The sequence below is a fragment of the Equus quagga genome, chromosome 5 (genome assembly GCF_021613505.1).
Source record: "Equus quagga isolate Etosha38 chromosome 5, UCLA_HA_Equagga_1.0, whole genome shotgun sequence".
Classification (NCBI taxonomy): Eukaryota; Metazoa; Chordata; class Mammalia; order Perissodactyla; family Equidae; genus Equus; species Equus quagga.
Window position 1 is genome coordinate 64,270,696 of NC_060271.1, and position 18,282 is coordinate 64,288,977.

At 45.7% G+C, this 18,282-nt stretch overlaps 1 protein-coding gene across 7 annotated transcripts; it reads right to left on the reverse strand.

Annotated features, from left to right (window-relative positions):
- Positions 1-4,330: 4,330 nt before the first annotated feature.
- LOC124238861 (interleukin-37-like) lies at positions 4,331-17,519 on the reverse strand. Of its 7 annotated transcripts, none has more exons than XR_006888426.1 (7): positions 17,435-17,519; positions 13,789-13,922; positions 13,055-13,111; positions 12,067-12,232; positions 9,536-9,678; positions 7,933-9,371; positions 4,331-6,376 (listed from the first exon to the last, which is right to left on the reverse strand). XR_006888426.1 is itself a non-coding variant. In XM_046660045.1 (7 exons), exons 4-7 carry the CDS (start codon positions 12,080-12,082, stop codon positions 9,084-9,086), a joined length of 567 nt encoding a protein of 188 aa, XP_046516001.1. In that variant the 5' UTR covers positions 12,083-12,232; positions 13,055-13,111; positions 13,789-13,922; positions 17,435-17,519; the 3' UTR covers positions 8,769-9,083. The 7 variants fall into 7 exon arrangements, 6 of the variants coding, with proteins under 6 accessions (XP_046516001.1, XP_046516000.1, XP_046515999.1 ...); XM_046660045.1 differs by lacking the exon at positions 4,331-6,376 and adding an exon at positions 10,099-10,218 and having other exon boundaries at positions 8,769-9,371; XM_046660044.1 differs by lacking the exons at positions 4,331-6,376; positions 12,067-12,232 and adding an exon at positions 10,099-10,232 and having other exon boundaries at positions 8,769-9,371; positions 13,055-13,107.
- Between the last annotated feature and the right edge of the window lie 763 nt (positions 17,520-18,282).

Here is an 18,282-nt window from a genome sequence, read left to right on the forward strand (position 1 = left end):
CCCGGCTTCTGCTCGTGTGCTGCTTCCTGAACTGTCAGTCATCCATAGGCTGTGGCATTTGCAGGATTTAGCCAAGCAGAGCCTGAACTTGCCATGGGAAGGAGCGGCTGCACTGATGCTATGCTCTAGAATTAGCCATTCTTACTGGTGTTTGACATGAGCTGAGGGGTTGACCCTGAAGTAGAAGTGCATTGATGTTGTTTAGTCTGTCTCTAGCGTCCAGTGTGACAAGAAGAAAAGCAACAGCAAGTCACCATCTAGCCAAGTGATAAGTGGAAAAGGGTAGGGTGGGTCTCAGACAAGGAGCAGGGTGACCCAAATGTGGGAGAGGCACAGAGACAAGGAATCTGAGTCAAGTGACAGTTAGGAGACCAGAGATCTGGTGAGCAGCCAGTCGGCCTCTGAGAGGTCTGTCAACAAGGGCAAGGTCCATTGCTAAGCTGGGCATAGATCCGAGAAAAGGGTGATGGGCAGGCTGGCCAGACAGAAACCCAGGACCTGGAAGCAGAGCGAGGGGTGAGGAGAGGGAGAGGCTTGGGAATTAGTTGTGTACTAGTTACGGTTCTTCAGTTACAAGCAGCTATAATTGATTCAGGACTACTTAAGCAAAAAGTATACCAAAACAGGGGCTGGCCCAGTGATGTAGTGCTTAAGTTCCTGTGCTCTGCTTCAGTGGCCTGGGGTTTGTGGGCCCGGGTCCTGGGTGAGGACCTACACACTGCTCACCAAGTCATGCTGTGGTGGCGTCCCATATACAAGATAGAGGAAGATGGCCAGAGATGTTAGCTTAGTGACAATTTTCCTCACACACACACACAAAAGTATACTAAAACAAACAGGAGCTTACTAAATGGCTGTTGGGCATATTCATTTCTTATTGCTGCTGTAACAAATTACCATAAACTCAGTGGTTTAAAACAGTGCAATTTATTATCTTAGCTTTCTGGAGGTCAGTCCAAAATGGGACTCACTGAGCTAAAATTGAGGTGTTGGCAGGGCTGCATCCCTTCTGGAGGCTCTAGGGAAGAATCAATTTCCTGCTTTTTCTAGCTTTTAGGTGTCACCTGCATCCCTTGGCTTGTCACCCCTTCCTCCATCTTCGAAGCCAGGATTGGCTGGTTGAGTCTTTCTCACGTTGTATCACTTTTACCCTCCAGCTTTCCTCTTTCACTGATAAGTGATTACGTTTCAATTATTGTGATTACCTCAGGCCCGTATAATCCACCTGGATAATCCAGGATAAACCCCAGCTCAAGGTCCTTAATTTAAACACATCTACAAAGTCCCTTTTGACATGTAAGGTAACACATTCACAGGTTCTGGGTATTAGGACATGGACATCTTTGGGGGACATTATTCAGCCTGGCACATGAAGGACATGCTGAAGAACCATAGTCAGAAATTTCCCACAGGTCAGAAATAACATGAGCTAGGGAAGCTTTGGCCCCAACACTCAGATGGCTAAGGATCAATCATGTTTTTTGTCACTTAGGAAAAGATTCAGATTCCAAGGAGAGCATGTGACTGCCCTAGTTTGGGTCATGTGTCCACTCCTTGGTCAGTTAAAGGCAGCATACCTTGATCAACACTTTCTCCAAGATACTCCTTCGTGTTTCCAAGGAGGCCAGTGAGGGTCCTCAAAGTTGAATTGGAGAGCTGATCTCAGGAGCAGGTGTGGATGTTGGGCAGGAAGATGAACTGATGCCTCCTCGAGTCCCCTCAGTTTTAACTAGGAGTATGATAGTACCCCAGTCTCTGAGGGTCAAGGGAGATGAGGCCCAAGGTCAGCTCCTTCTGTTTCTGATCTGATAATGATGTTGACCAACACAAGGCCAGTGGTAGAAAAGTATTTAGTATTTTTAGTGTTTGAAAATGTGTCCAGGTGACAATGATGCTTGTGGGAGTATGATGTCTTCTTCATAACATTACAGAACCTCTTCACAACAAGACACAATTATTCAAATTAGCCTCTGAGCCAGGGCTGTCCCATGGGAGTGAGGGCTCTGGCTCCCTTTATGGACCAGAGATGAAGTGTGCTGACCATGGCCTTGAGGAGGCAACCATTTGGCCCAAATGGAAACTGGCATGGCCCAGCCTCCATCCTGCTCCACTTCCTTCCAACCTGGTGACACATAACCAGTTTCTGTGGCACTGGCAACAAGGGCTTCTGCAGTGCTCCACAGAGATCGCACATGTACCAGGACCTTGCCGAAGTATGAGGCCTCTGTGCGCCATTGCCTTTATTGTTGGAAAGCTCAGGACATGGTTATGGTGATCAAGTAGGTGTTCCATCCCATTTAATGCTTTGAGCTGCTTCCCACTCCTAGCGCTACCAACCCCCCTTCACCTGACCCTGTTTTTTATCCTTCTAACATACTATATAATTTACTTATTTATTATGTTTATTGTTTGTGTCTTACACTAGAATGTAAGTTCCAGGAGTGCTTTGCTCTCTGATGTATCCCAAGAACCAACATCGTGCCTGGCACTTGTAGACATTCTAAGTTTTTTATAAATGGAGAAAGGATGAAAGACCAGAGGGAGGAAGGAAGGCAGGGAGGGAGAGAGGGAAGAAAGGAAGGGTTGCTATTTAAATCATGGTCTTCTCATTACTGCAGCTGATACGACTTCTCCTGCAAAGCAGATGCATTCTGGAAAACGTGTATAAAACAAACTCAAGTGTTTTGAATTTCCTTTTCCTAACTGTCATTGTAATCATGGGTGTGGGTGTTAGTGAAAAAGTTTTAGCCCTTATATATCACACATGAGAATCCCAATGTATTAGTTTTCTAGTGCTGCTGTAACAAAGTAATACAAGCTGGGTGGCTTAAAACAACAGAAATGTATTCTCGCACAGTTCTGGAGGCCGGAAGTGTGAAATCACGTGTTGGCAGGTTGCTTCCTTCTGAGGGCTCTGAAGGAGAATCGATTCTATGCCTCTTCTAGCTTCTGGTGTTTGTTGGCATCCTTGGCATCCTTGGCATTCCTTGGCATTCCTTGGCTTGTAGATCGTCACTCCAATCTCTGCCTCCATTGCCACATAGGCTTCTTCTCCCTGTGTCTCTGTGTCTCCACATGGCATTCTCTGTGTATGTCAGTGTCCAGATTTCTGTCTTCTTACAAGGACACCAGTCATATTGGATTAGGGCCCATCCAAATGACCTCACCTTAACTTCATTACACCTGCAAAGAGTCGCTTTCCAAATAAGGTCACATTCACAGATACCAAGGGTTAGGACTTCAACATGTCTTTTTTTGTTTGAGGAAGATTAGCCCTGAGCTAACTACTGCCAATCCTCCCCTTTTTGCTGAGGAAGACTGGCCCTGAGCTAACATCCATGCCCATCTTCCTCTACTTTATATGTGGGACGCCTACCACAGCATGGCTTTTGCCAAGCTGTGCCATGTCCGCACCTGGGATCCGAACTGGTGAACCCCGGGCCGCTGAGAAGCGGAACATGCAACTTAACTGCTGTGCCATGGGGCCGGACCCCAACATGTCCTTTTTGGGGGACACAATTCAACCTGTAACACTCAACATTCCAGCTGTTCACCTCAAGGAATTCTCTATGCTTGTAAAAGGGTAATCTCAGGTCATTTAATCTGCAGCAGTAAACCTGCAGGAGCACCCTAACCAGAGGTTCGTTTCACAGCTGGCCACTCTTCCTGCCCCCATCCAAGGTCCTGGGGCAGGGTGAGGCAGGTGGAGGCATGGGGAAGGCTGTGTTGGGAATGGAAAGAGAAGACCCTTATCCATCCTGCACTCTGCTGGGGAATGAGTTACCCAGCACAGAGCGTAACAGACAGCCTTTGGAATGGTGCACCCCAGGCATTTTTGATCCCAGTTACGCCAATCAATTAAACAATGTTGAGGACACATCTTGAAATGAGGGCATTAGTGCGTTATGAAACTTATACAAAATTAGAATTTAAAAGGACTAAATAAATAGTCCATTCATTAGTTCTTTCTCATATTCCAATGCATTGTCTGGCTCACCCAACTACTGCCCTCCACCCCCATCCCAGCAGACACTTACCTAGCAATTCGCTGGCAAATGTTTAATAACCATTTCTCCGGGGATGGGTGGTAGTGGGAGGGAGCTCTGATATGAAGCTCTTGCCAGTTTCCATGGCATAAGACTCCCTACATGGCCAACTTCAAACTGCCAACATGAAGTCACTAAACATGGAGTTGGTGTTGGGGAAGTGAGAGAATTCCCCCCACCCCCACCACTTTTCCTTAAGGTTCTTATGGCTGGTCAAATAATCAAAACGGCAGGTTAGCAGGAGAAAAATCAAAGTTTAATAGCATGTATACATGTGAGAAACCCAGGGAAACTGAGTAACTCAGCCATCTGGCTGAGGCTGCCTGTTTAAATATCTTCAGCTACAGACAAAGAGGACGTTAGTGATAGTGATTTGGGCCTTCAAAGGGGAGGAAGACAATTTACATAGAGATGGTATGCAAATGTTTGTTAAACAGGTTTTGCTGGGCCAAAAAAATGGGTTTGTTGGTGTCCTTTTATCACACCTATTTTCTATCATACTGTAGCTATCGTGTGGTATGAGCTCCTTTGTGGAACAGGCCTTCTATGCTAAATTCATTTAGGCAGTTTGAGAGGGGAAGGTCAGATGCTCTTCCTGAGACTTCTGAGCCTTTATTGTCTTCAGCTCAAAATAATCCGCATACCAGAGTGGTGCATCTTGGGGCGGCCTGCCCTGAACCCTATCATTGGTAAGAGATGCTAACAATTGGCTCTTGCAAGCTGATAGAAGCTGGCTGTAGCACACCACTGCAACCACCTGTAACATCTTCATTTTAGAGCAAGTGTTGGCAAACCGTAGCCTGCAGGCAAAATCCAGCCCACTGCTTGTTTTGTATGGTTTGCTAACACAGCCATGTTCACTGGTTGTCTATGGCTGCCTTCATGTTGCAACAATAAAGCTTATAGCCTCTCAGCCTGCAAAGCCTAGAATATTTATTATCTGGTCCTTAACAGAAACTTTGCTGACTCCTGCTCTATAGGGCAAGAGACCATAGACTGTATGCAGCCTCCAGACATTCATCCCTGAGTCAGTCTGGAACTTCAAGCACAGCTTCCATCAGAGAGCTGCAATGCATGATGGTTGGGTTCTCCATTTCTCTCACAAAAACCTACACTATTTTTTACTGCAAAAGTAACACTAGTTTGTTTCATTTTGTTTTGTTTTTTTACTTGGCCCAGCTTCTCTTGGCAATTCTCAGCAGGAAAATGCATTCCAAATTCCACCTAATTGGGGGATCTGGAGACTTTGACACTACCTTTTACTTCCCCACAGCCCTCTTGCAGAAGGTGCTATGTCTGAACAGCTCCATTCAGGAGCTTGAGGCAGGATCATACGTCAGTTGACCCAATGGGGCAGGGACAGTCTCTTTTTGCAGAGCAGGCAGAGGGCACCATTTGGGAGACTGTCATGGTCATGGTGATTTCTGGTCTGCAAGGTAATTTTCACATGCATTGAGTGATTGTTGCATCCCCATAATGCTGTGAGGAGGGCAGGGGGGAGTTTTCGTGCCCATTTCATGGATGAGAAAACAGACTCAGAGACAAGTAACTTGACCACAGTCACCCAGATTGTAAGTGGCAGAATTCCAAGTGTTCTGATTCCTACTACAGAGCTCTTTTCATTGTCCCTGAGCTGCTAAAACACAACTGTGCTTAAAAATCACCTGGGAAGCTTCTTAAAAATACACATTCTCAGGGTTGCACATTTAAGCATTTCTGGGATGTAGCCCAGGAATCTACCTGCGTTTTTAAAAAGCCCCCGAGTCATTCTGATTCAAGTGTTTCTTTCTGGTCTACACTTTGAGAAACGCTGCCTCCTCCCCATACATTAGAAAATGATAATGTGCCTTTCTGGCTGAGAGCTATTTCCGGGTTATTGGGCATCAGCACTAGTGTTCAGTCTAGGCTTAAACACAAACCACTAGGAATGTCCTACTCCAGGTGATGTAAGCTTGAACCACAGAGAAATCTCATTGCATTGCCTGTCTGGTGACCATGCACTGTCCCCAGCAAGGATGCATCCAGCAGAACACAGCTGCTGAGAGAGGATTATTCACTCAGAGCCTGGACAGTGTGGGCTGCCTGGTGAGGCCTCCGCCAGTTGACTCATTCATTCAGAAGTGCTTGTGCCAGGCTCTGTGTTAGGTGTTGAGGATGAAAGGCTGAGCAGACTCAGATGCAGCTCTGTCCTCAAGGAAGTTACAGTCTGGTGGGGAGACAGATGTTAATCAGGCCAACCACAAGTGCATATGGAGAAGCAGTGCCTGGTGCATGACGGGGGTGTGTACCCCAGCCAGGAAATCAGAGGGGCTTCTTTGAGGAAGAAACACCTGAGCAAGATAGAAGAAAGAGTGGGTGTTAGCTAGGCTCAAAGTGGGAGAACTTTCTGTCATCTTTGAGGGGACTTGATGAGTTTCCTTTACTGATAGAGAAAAAAGCAAAGATGGAGAAAAGGGAGAGATGTGGACAGCATGGAGCCAGCTATGTCTCCATAGCTTGCAGGGATGGTTTTTCACACCCCAGGCTGTGGGTACCCTGAATATCCCATCTATATGCCTTTGGGAACCTCCTTTTCTATGGAGGGGGAAAGGGAGGGAAGAGTGCTTTAGAAGCACAGGGAGCCCCTGTCACCCATCCTTCTTCCACCCTGTATCCTGACATGCATAAAACACATTTCCTGACCTGACAGGTAAAACAAGTGATGCTGGAAGGGCAATGAATGAGAACGGGCCTTGGGCACATTTACAGCGTGAGACAACCGGTATCTCTTCCTTAGAAAATTGGGGAGAGAAACTGTTTTATTCTTCTTTACACAACTCCAAAGCAGATGCTGGCCCTTGATCCACTTTCTGAAACTGTAGCCACAGCCCATGTATTACCCAAGGCTGCAGAAAGGAAGAAAGGGCTGGCAAATTTCAGAATGTTGGTGTGTGCCAGTTATTTCCTGGCTCGATCCACAAAGTCTCTCAAGAGAAGGATGGACTCAGACCAACACTCACCAGATGGCAAACAAAGATGGAAGGAAACACTACTTTGCTTAGGGAAGGGGCTCGTCTGCAGCCTGCAATCTAAGCTCACTGCAAGTCCCATTTTTTTTGGAGCTCTGCAGGACTGAGAAAGCCAACTGCTTCTGTATGGACCATAGAAGCCGCAAAGTGGCAACTTGCACAGGAGATAAGATCGGGGCCCCACATCTTTATCAAGCATGGTGCTTTAAGAATAAGTATACAAATACGTTTATTCAAATAGATCAGGCATGGTCCTTTAAGAGTTAGGTCAAGTCAGTCAGCCAGCAAGTACTAGACTAAGGACATTTATAATCTCATCTGAGCCCACTTTGAATGATCTCAAGGCAGCATCATTAAGTTAAGGACCTTTCACAACCCAGATCACTGGCTAAATGCCACTGCCAAACAAGAACTGTCGGTTGCTAGAACTCTCCAAATGAGAGTAAATGCAAACAGTTCCAATGAATGAAATACTAGGAGAGCACTTACACAATCATATAGAAGGGAGAACTCTTGAAAGCATTGCAAATGCAAAGTAATTTTGATTGTCCATTTTCTTTGAAGTGTAGTCAAAGACAAAGGCCATGCAAATGTTAAATCATGCGAGTCATCAAGTTGTTTTATTCTTAGTCTTGATATTAGTCACGCTATTTTGGACTTTATATCAGCAGATAAATCCAATGAGTAAGCAAATTTTGTAAGTATCAAGACTTTCAGTTAGAGAGTAATTGCATAGCTCAGTGAATTATAAAAGAAAGGCATAATTAGAGTTTCCATAAATGGTTGGCTTTTAGTCTTAAGATGACACAAACAAGGTTTGTCTTTCTGAAGGTTACGGAGGGGGAAAGATCAGCAACATCACAAAAGAAGACACTCACCTCCAGACCCCAGATTTTCACTGGGCTCTCCCATCTGTAGATAATAGTTTCTGTGTGGGTGAGAAGCACTCCAGACTTTAAGCATTACGTCTGTTGCATGCAACCCTAGAACCCAAACCCATACAAGCCTCCAACCTCCCCTGCCCCCAAATTTGTGCCTGGGGCCTCAGTTCCTGTTCTGATTGCCCACCTGGCACTCTGACCCTACTTTAGGATCTGGACCTTGTCTTGCTTTTGATCTACACCCAGATGAGTGATGAGCGCCCTGCTGCTTGTCTTCAGACCTCCCAGAAGCTGCTTCTGTCTGCCACCTGCTCCGGATTCTTTGCCACTGACTCCTCCCATCTGTTCACATCCATTGCCCCATTTTCTCCCACTGAGGACTCACAGACAGTGCCTTGCCATATCCCTTGGGGCCTGGACCCCACTGAACCTCTCTGTTTACACCTGTAGCAGGATCAGCCTCCCTAGAATTCATCCAGCCTCTACTTGCATCGCTAATTTTAGAGCTTGCATTATCCAGGCTGCCCTCCTGGAGGAGATAACCAGTATGGCCTGGCTCTATCTTGAGAAACAGGCACCCGAGTGAGGTTGGACTGTTTAGAAAAGCAGCAAACCCACAGGCACTGAGATCCTCGCTCCCCAGAAATTTATTTCAGTGTAGAAGTTTGTAATTAACCACACTCTACTTTTTATATCCCAAACTACATACACTTTAAAGGCACAAATGACACTGAAAACAAAGCCCATGTGCTTGCTGGGTGAAGACAACATGTTATAGGGAGAAGATATTTTCTTATTTGCTGTTCTCTGGAAATAAACAAAGACCACTCAAATGAGAACAAGCAGCATCTCTTTACTCAGAGCTGGCTCTAGCAAGAGAGTCAGCCACCATCACTTGCATTTGGCAGTGATTCATAGGCAGGGAGAGGAGTGGGAAAGCTTTATGGTGGCAAAGAAGGGAGGGCTGCAGGAGTGCTTTGATTGGAGTTGGCCTGAGGAAGCTAGAGGCGGGGCATCTCTGTGAGTGGTTTGGAGAGCATAGTTGGTTTTTTCTGATTGGTCCTGAGTTGGAAGTGGGGATAAAAGTAGAAAAGTTGTCAGTTATTGACCAAATCTTGATTCTGGGCAATTACTACAGAAGTTGAGAGTTAGAGTTCCATTGTCATGCATGGTTTGGCCGTTGTTAGTTTGTATACTCCATCTTGTACTACATTGAGATTCACACTGGTATTTTCAAATTCAAATTGTGTGTTTTTTTCTTTCCCTAGATCTTTCGTCACTCCCACAGGTTGCCTGGGAATGTTGGAGGTGTAGATGAAATATCCGTGATTCTCAGCTGACTCCAAGGTGAAATAGGAGCCAATCTGTTCCTTGAGGAAGGTGAAGGGCAGACTTTCCTTACCGTTCAGTGAGTTCAGTTCTTTGATGTTCTTTTTCTGAAAGAAGAAGGAGAATTTATGAGGTAGCCAGGCTACTTTGTGAAGGAAAGAAGGAAAGTTCATGGCAGTCTTTGCCAAAATTTAGGTTTTCAGCCTTAACCTTAAGGCTCCCCACTTCCCTGGGCAGGAGGGTGGGGAAATTTCTTTCCCAGATCTCTTACCTTTAGTTGCAAAGAGGGATGCTCTGGATCTTTGACTGTGTCGCAGTGGAGACAGAGCTCTCCTTTAGAGACAGCCAAAAAAATATGATTTTCTTTCTTGATACTAGTTGTACTTAATTGTGAAGTTGATATATAAAAGGTCTCTGGAAAAAGTCAGAAAACTGGTGAGTAGAAAAATAATCTTTTTTTCTGTTGATGTTTCAAGTACAACAACCCTCTTCCCTTTGGCAATGTCATCAAATTCTCACACCTGAGTTGGCCCAGGAGCCAAGGATGGGAAATTCTTGGAATTTCCCTTTCCCTATGCCTCTGGCTCCTTCTTTCCACCCCTTCCAGGGAAATGTCTTTAAGATCAGAGACTTCTCTGGGCCCATCTCCCCACCCTAACTGTTGCCTGCCATCAGCTGGCCCTTGAGGCTGTTTCCCCAGGAAGCAGGCTTTTGCCCATGGCAGAGAGGGGAGTGGCTGAGCTGCCCCTATTGGGTGAGGGGGTTAATACAGCCAAGGGAGAGTGAGAGAGCACAGGAACCACTTCTGCTGAGTAAAGCAAGGTTGAGAATCACCTGGGGTTGTGGTGCCTTTGTCTGGAACTGCTTTGAGGACCCCATTTTCTAGGACAAGAACTTGCTGGTTTGGGTCTCGAATAGTACACTTCATTAACTTTATAGATTTGATTGTTAAATCTGAAAAACAGTACCTGAGATTATGAACAATTAACATGCTTCAGTTCACCATTCTCATATCCCCACTTGCTCAGTGGGCTCAGACAATATGTTTTCCTCTCATTAGTTTTTCCTGTTACTCCATCTCATTACTCTACCTATAGATGAACTTTCCTGATTAACCACTTGTGCACTGGAGTCAGACTGAGTTGGAGTCAAATCCTTGTTCAGTCATTTTCAAGCTGAACAATTACTAGACTTCTCCAAATGTCATTTTGCCCACCAGTAAAATGGGGGTAAGAAGAGCTATCTTACACAGGGTTGATGTGAGGAAGATGGAGGGATTCAATGAAAGTTCATCATTATGATTAGTAGTATTGATAACATCCAATGGAAGTTCATCATTATTATCATTAGTAGTAGTATTGATAACCCTCTTTGCTGCACCCTCTCACTGGTGGGGCCATGTTATCAGAAATGTCTGGGTGGCATGGATCTCTGCAGAGTTCAGCACCATCTGGGCCCATGGTGAGAACAGTGGAAGTGTGGGGAGGATGAGGTAAGGCAGGAAGCAGCCAGGAGCAGAAGCTTTGTGTCAGGAAGGGGATGGAAATGGCAGGAGTTTTGAGGAAAATGCGGAGGGGTTGTCCCTGCCCTTGTGGAGTCTGAATGGGCAGGACCAGCTGCAGGAGTGGCCAAGGATTTGCTTGAATATGGGGGAGTTTAGGCATTCAGTCCAGTTGGCCCTGCCTAGAGGGGGCAATCCTAGACCAAGAATTTGTTGCTATGCCACCTCTGCTAGGTCAATTGACCATTCTTCAGTGACTGAACTGAGGCTTTGCATGGGGGAAGGTACGAGCCCACATAGAGCACCAATGTTTGAGTCTATTTGGCACAACAGATGTAAAATGTGATAATGAGGTAGACTATCCTGTAGATTAGTAATTATACTATATAATTAAATACATACATAAATGTAAACACACACAGAGTCTTGCTTCCTACTCACTTGTGATCCTGATGCCTTTAACCGTCCTTTGTGCCCTCCTCCCTGTCACCTACTATCCTCCTCGTCCCTGTCCCGAAATCCCGGCTCGCATGCCACCTCCTTCCTCAATTCCTCCCTCAATCCCTTATTGGGAGTGACCTTTTCCTCTCTGAGCTGCCCAGCTCTTGTTCTGTGCTGGGGAAGGGCAGCAGTCCTGGAATATCTTGTATTGCAGTAATTGCGTGCTTGTATAGGAGTCATTTCTGACTCATTTGATGTTTCTCGTAGGGCCCTGGGTGGGGCTTTCAGTAACCAGCACTTGATTAGTATTTGCCGAGTCGGCGTCTCTGGGCTGGAGAAGTTATCAGTATGTTTCTGAGGGCTCTTCTGGCACAAGCCATCTGCGACTTTTGTTGGGGAATGAAACAGGGAGGACTGAAACCAACTGAAGATACAATCTATCAGTATTCTCAAGTTTGAATTGTATTTTTGGGAAAAAACAGACTTACACAAAAAATGGAATAAAAAGTACTTGAGTACTAAAAAAAATGGGATACTTCAACACTAGCTGGTACCTATAAGATCTAATGGAAGTAAACGTCTGATCCTTTACCAAACTTGAATCACAGATGCACTCTGTGGTTAGCACAGACAGGAAGGAAATCACCATCACTAAGGTAGGACTGTCCACTGCCAAATGAGGCAGCCTAGGACTCAGCCCTGTCCTGCATCACAATGGCGTGGTCGTTCCAGCAGGTGGACGGGTCTTCATCACCTGAGCTCTTTCAGCCTGCATCCCTACCATTCCTCCACTCTCGCTTCATGCTTCAGCTGTCCCAAACTCCTTCTCTTCCCATATCCTCCCCCACACCTTTGCTTACGCTGTTCCTTCTGCATGGAATGGCTTTCCTCCTTTATCCTGCAGGGTAATTCCAACTTTTCCTTCAAGATTCAGTGCAGGCATCACCTCCTCTTGGATCTATCTCCCAATTCCATCCCTCAGCATAGGCTGGTTCTCCGTATTCCTATAGCAACCTATGCTGCCTTCTACAGCAGCCATTACAAATACACACTAAGTCAAAATTAGCGTTGGATGTCTGTCCTCTCTCCCCTCCCCCACCAGCCTGTGAGAGCCAAAAGACAAGTGAAAGTCTTCTTTGCCTGTCTGTATGAGCACAAAGGGCATGTTCACAGGACCCTCTGTGCCTGGCCCCACCGTGTTCTTGGCATACTGGCTTCTACACACAAAGTCATTGCCCAGGGGTCCTATGCCAGGGCCTGAGTTCCAGGTTGCAAGGACTTGGGCCAGCTGTGAGCTGTCATCTCTTACTTGCTTTCTATCATCGGATCTTTAGAGCACTTTACAGATGAGGAAGTACAGGACCCATGGAAACATTCTGGGACTCAAACTGAGGTCTTCCTGCCACATGTGATGGAAAGACCCCCAGAGTGGAATCGGGACTGGTAACCCTGGCTCTGCTACTTGCTAGCTGAGTGTCTTGGGCAAGTTCCTCACATTTATGATGCTCACTCTTTATTGGAAAAGTGGGAATATAGTAATATTCTAGTAAAATTGTTGTGAGAATTAAATTAATTCCCTTATGGAAAGAACTCAGCCTGGAGTTTGGTATATACTTGCTCAATAAATGTGAGTTTCTTGTCACTTCGTCAGAGCACCAAGTCCTGTGTTAACCTCCTGAGCTTATTCTTCCCCAAAAGGTTAACATTCTCAAAGCTGAAAATGCAAGGGCTGGGGTGCTCCCTCCCACTATTCATTAGATGCCCCTGGGAGAGAGTCGCTCACCTCCTTGGGGAGGCTTAGCTACCCACCACCCTTCCCTTTCACCCCAGGACCCCTTGGACAATCACCTGAGTGGCTGGAAGCCTCCGAAGGAAGGCCGAGGTCTGTCACCAGGGGGCCTCTTGCTGACGATAGGAGTCAAAGACAACAGGTTAGCAAGTGCAATTCCATTAGCCTGGGATGCTTAACTTCTACAGTTCCCAAAGCACCATCTGAAGAACACTCACACAGAAAAGTGCTAATGCTCCTAAGGAGGTTCCAGGTCCAATAATTTTGAGAGATTCTGGATTGAACAATGTTAAGTCAGGTTCCTTAAAGCAGGACTTCTCAGAGCCATTTTTTGAAAATATTTTGTGAGGCAAAACAAGAGTTTTGCCAATGTTGACCTACCTAGACTCCCTCTCATCTGAAGGAGGATCACCTTTCTCTCTTTGGAGATTGGAGCTTTAGGTACGCCTTTCAACATGAAGGATCTCGGTCCTTTTTCTTTGTGTGTGGCAGAGTGGGGAGTTTAGTTGCTGCACACCAGTCAATGGGAGAAGCAGTGCTTTAAAATCTTTCGTCTGAGCCCATGTGTGAAACCTGTCTACTCCTGACACATTTGGGGTCCTGAATCACAATATGTCCATTTCCACCACTTTCCGTACTGTCCTTGTTTACATAACATGCTGGGAAAATTCCCGGAGCCCAGTTCTTTTGCAAATTGGACAAAAGAAGAATCATTTCCGTAGACAGAATTTAACATGTTCCTGTTTGGGAGCCACTTTTTGATGCCAAGGATGGCTTTGAAGAGATTTCTTACATTCTGTCTCTGGCTGGGATTCATGCTTTTCTTCGCAAGACTCATGGTCAGTGTTCATGGCTGAGCTCCCATCCAAAAAGGATATCACCCAAGCTGAGAATTAACACAATGAGAGAGGTGGAGGGAGGCAGAACCTGCATAGATTAGAGGATATTGGTTATGGAAACTTCCAACCCCAGGAAACCATCCCCAGTGCCCCTAATACCTACAGGACCTTGCCCTATCTCTCCTTGGGAATGTTGCCTTAATGTCACAGGGCCAGATCATTCCAATTCATAATGGAATTCTGTTTAGATTTTAGCCCACTAAAGCAGTTCTGTGGTTTGCCTAACAAATAACAATGTATTTTTGGCCACTTGCCATATTTTGTTTCCCATGTACATGGATTCCCAGGAATCACCTGGGAGTCTTGCTAAAATGTAGATTCTGATTCAGTAGGTCTGGTGGGTCCTGAGGCTCTACATGTCTGACAAGTTCTCAGGGGATGCTGCTGGTTCACAGACCATACTTTGAAGTAGCCTGGCTCTAAGAAACTCAACTTCCGGTGCCTTGGAGCAGAGCAGGCTCACAGTCATGCTGTACTGTGGGTTTGGAGGGACACGACCTCAGTTCCCTTTTGGACCTGCACAGCACTTTACAGTGTAAAAGCCCTTTTGCATACACGACTCAGCACATCCTCACCATGAGACTTCAGAGGACATGGGGTGAGTATTTTCAGTTCCTTTTTACAGATGAAGAATCTGAAGTTGAGAGACCTCTTGTAGGTCACAGAGCTAGAAACAAGTTGGAGAGCCCTGGAATTCAAATCCCCACTTCCTGGTGCTTTTGCATCATGTATCAGTTCCCACAGGAGAGAGCACCAGGTGGGATGGAGGTCACCAGACATGAGTGCTCATCTCAGCCTCACTACCAGTGTGCAGGGTGACACGGTAAGTTATGTAAGCTCTCTGGGCTCCCAAAGACGTGGTACACAGACGGGATTCAGTAATATCTCTGAAAGTGCTGACATTTTGTGATTCTTTGTGGCTGGAGGAGTTTCCCAAACTTTAAAAAGCACGTGAATTACCTGGGGACCTTGTTAAAATGTAGTCTGATTCAGTAGGTCTTTAATGGGGCCCAAGACTGCGTTTATAACAAGTTCCTAGGTGACATTAGTGCAGTGGATCCATGGACCATGCACTTAACCCTGGCTGTATCTTGGGATCACTTGAGGAACTTTAAAAATTATAAATCTCTGGGTCCCATCCCCAGTGACTAACTCAACTGGCTTGGGGTGGCGCCCAGAGTTAGTATCTTTTGAAAGCTCCAACTGATTTTAATATGCAGCCAGGGTTGAGAATCACTGTGTTATAGGGTTGGGCTCCTAACTGGAAACAGTTTGCACCAACAAGTGACACAGCTTTCTGATAATAGTTGAGCAACCCTCCCAGATTTTCTGATACTAAGTGAGTCATGTTTTCAAGTTGTTACCAGGAGAGGAACTACTTTCCTGCCTTTGTTGAATTTCTTTTACTATTCTAACTCCAGAGTCCTCTGCAAATCCATTGGGAGATGAATCTATAAAGTTACTCTCTTCGCTACAGCAGAGAGTAGAGTGTCAGCCTGTTTGTGCCAGATTCTAGTTGCGGTTCATGGTAGGAAAGCAGTACCCAGAAACCCCCTCCTCACAACAGTCCCCATCTGGATCAGACAGAGTCACTGCTACAAGGTTTTCTTACCTTGCCAGGACATTTGGAAGTCACATTTATCCCAATTATTAGTTTAGAATAGTGGTTCCCAAAGTGTGCACCAATGTGCCCTGGAGTGGCTTAGCATATCACAGGGGTGCCATGGGATAGTTTAAATTTTTGAGGAAAAATAGACATCTGTTACACTCATGCAAACCACTATCATTAAGTTGTTTCAACCTGAATTCTTAAACAGAGCTGTCAGACATTTCTTTTGTCTTAGATGCTCTATGAAGAAATTCCTCAGACATTAAGGGCACTGTGAACTGAGAAAGTTTGGGGACCTCTGGTTTAGAAGTTGGAGGTAGCATTCCTTGGGCAGAGTACTGCCTTGGGATTAGTAAATCCTGTTGACAGTGCATTCAGGTGTGGAAAGAAAGCTCATAGAATGAGATTGAGATGTGCTAGGAGTCAAAGAGGACTAGATTGATCTGCCCAATAAAGAAGGAAAACTGATGCTTTTACAAGCAGCCTGAGAAGGACAAGGCAGGGGAACTAAGAATATGGAATAGCCAAGGCAAAGGAGAGAAGAGGGAAGCTGGGACCAGAGGAGTAAGATGGCCTCTGAAGTCATTGAGAAGTGCCTGATAGTGGTGTCACTGATAGATGTCTAGCAGGAAGGGTGTAAATTGCTTGCTGGGCCTCTGTCAACCCCCATGGCTACTAGCTCCTTGCTACTCAAAGTGGTCTGGGGATCAGCAGCATCAGCATCACTTGAGAGCTTGTTAGAAATGCAGAGTCTGAGGCCCCCCCCCACAACCAGGAACAGATGTTGCATTTTTGCGAGATCCGCAGATGATTCTCATGCACACTGGTGTATGAGAGGCACTGTGCTAGCTGAGAGATTCTCAAGCTCTGGGACGTTGAAATACCTAAAGGAGTTAAAAAAATATTGAAGCCTGGGAAATTCCTATTGAGTTGATCTAGACAGCAGACTTAGCATCAGGGTATTTAAAAGTCTGCCAGGTGTTTCTAAAGCCAAGTTTGAGAACTACTGGCCTGGTACAACTGCTTTGTGAGAGTGGGTTTTTTTGGGGGGGAAACCAAAGTTCTGGATCAATTTGGAACCAACATAGGAAACAATTGAAATATGTGAGCCATGAGAGAGATCAGCAGATATAAGAAATTAGTGACTACAAGAGGTATCCCTGAGGTATTAGGGAATAGGGTAGGAAAAATTGGGTTTCCACCATACGTTGGATAGGGGATTAAGTCAATTCCTACTTAAACATTGCAAAAAAGATAACCCCAACAGCCTGGAGGACTTTGAGACATCTAGGTGACTGACGTCTAGTTATGGATAAAACTGGCTCACAAGGCTAGTGAAATTTACAACAGATCTTCAGATGGTATCCACTCAGGTGGTATCCACAGATATCACCTAGAAAGAAGGCTATATTCAGCCATCTGGGATCTGTCTCCATCAAGCAGAGAATACTCAGAGCAGTGGATTCCAAAAGCTCTTTCCTAAGACAAATTCTCTATTTGCCTTCAAAATTACTCACTCCAGCTCCTGGAATAGAGGAGGGAGTGACATCAGTGGTTCCCTACTACAACGCACCAAGGTACCTATGTTCTCAAGCTCCATTCTCTCCTTCCCCCTACATCACTCACAACCCATTGATTTCTAGGGCAAGTCCTCCTGGGAGAAAATGTCTGTTCATATACTTTGGAGCAAGTTGCTCAGAGAAGATCTTAGGGACAAAATTTGGAAAAGTTTGAAAAGCCATAAGGAGGAGGTCCTCCTAGTGAGAAAACAGCCAGGCCAAGACAATGAGTGCTATTCCATCTCCCCATCCATGCATGTCTGTAGCTAAGAAAGACAAATTAGGCTTTGGCCAGAGGGTTGAGAAGGGCCAAAGTGGCTGGTGCCCACAGCCTAGAGGGTATTCCAGAAACAGGGGATGAGGACCACATACCTGGGCCAGGGATGCGCCGTGCCTGTGGTTCTGAGTGGATGTTGGAGCCCTGGTGTGTCTGGTATACCACTCAGGCTGTGCTCATCGGGAATGCATAGTGAATGGGAGTGGGTAGATGTGAAATTATGACAGCTACAATTAGACAATAGCTCATTGGTGGGGCAAATTAAAATGACTGCAAATTCTTTGATGTTCTTCTCTTTGAGAGGTGTGGTCTGTATTCTCTCCCTTTGACTCTGGGTAGGCTCTGTAATTGCTTGGCCAAGAGAAAATAGAATGCAGTGGAGTTGTGCCCATTTCCATCCTCTTCTATGTCTTGAGGACCGGCAGCTTTTACTTCCTGTCTCTTGGAATACTTGTTCTGGCAGACCAGTCATCATATGGTGAGAAATTCCAAGCAGCCCCACTAAAGGGCTGATGTGGAAAGGAACTGGGGTCCCACTGACAGCCCCAGCTGAGTTCCTAGCTGACAGCCAGCATCAACATGCCAGTCAAATGAGTGAGCCTCCTGGAAATGTGTTTTCCAGCTGCACTTGAGTCACATGAAACAGAGTAAACCATCTCAGCTGAGTGCTGCCCATATTGCAGAATTATGAGCAAAATAAGCCACAATGTTTTGGGATGGTTTGTTATGCAGTAACAGATAAATGAGAAAAGACTTTGGTACCAGCAGTGAGGTGCTACAGTAACTAAAGCTCAAAACATGTATGGGTGGCAGGTGGGAGTTGGAAGGCTCTGAAAGTTTGAGGGTGAGAGTTTGAAGGACAGCGAGGAAAATGCCATTGAAAACTGGAGAAAAAAATGATGTGTGTTGTGTAGCAGTGGGAAGATTAGCAAAACTGTTGCCT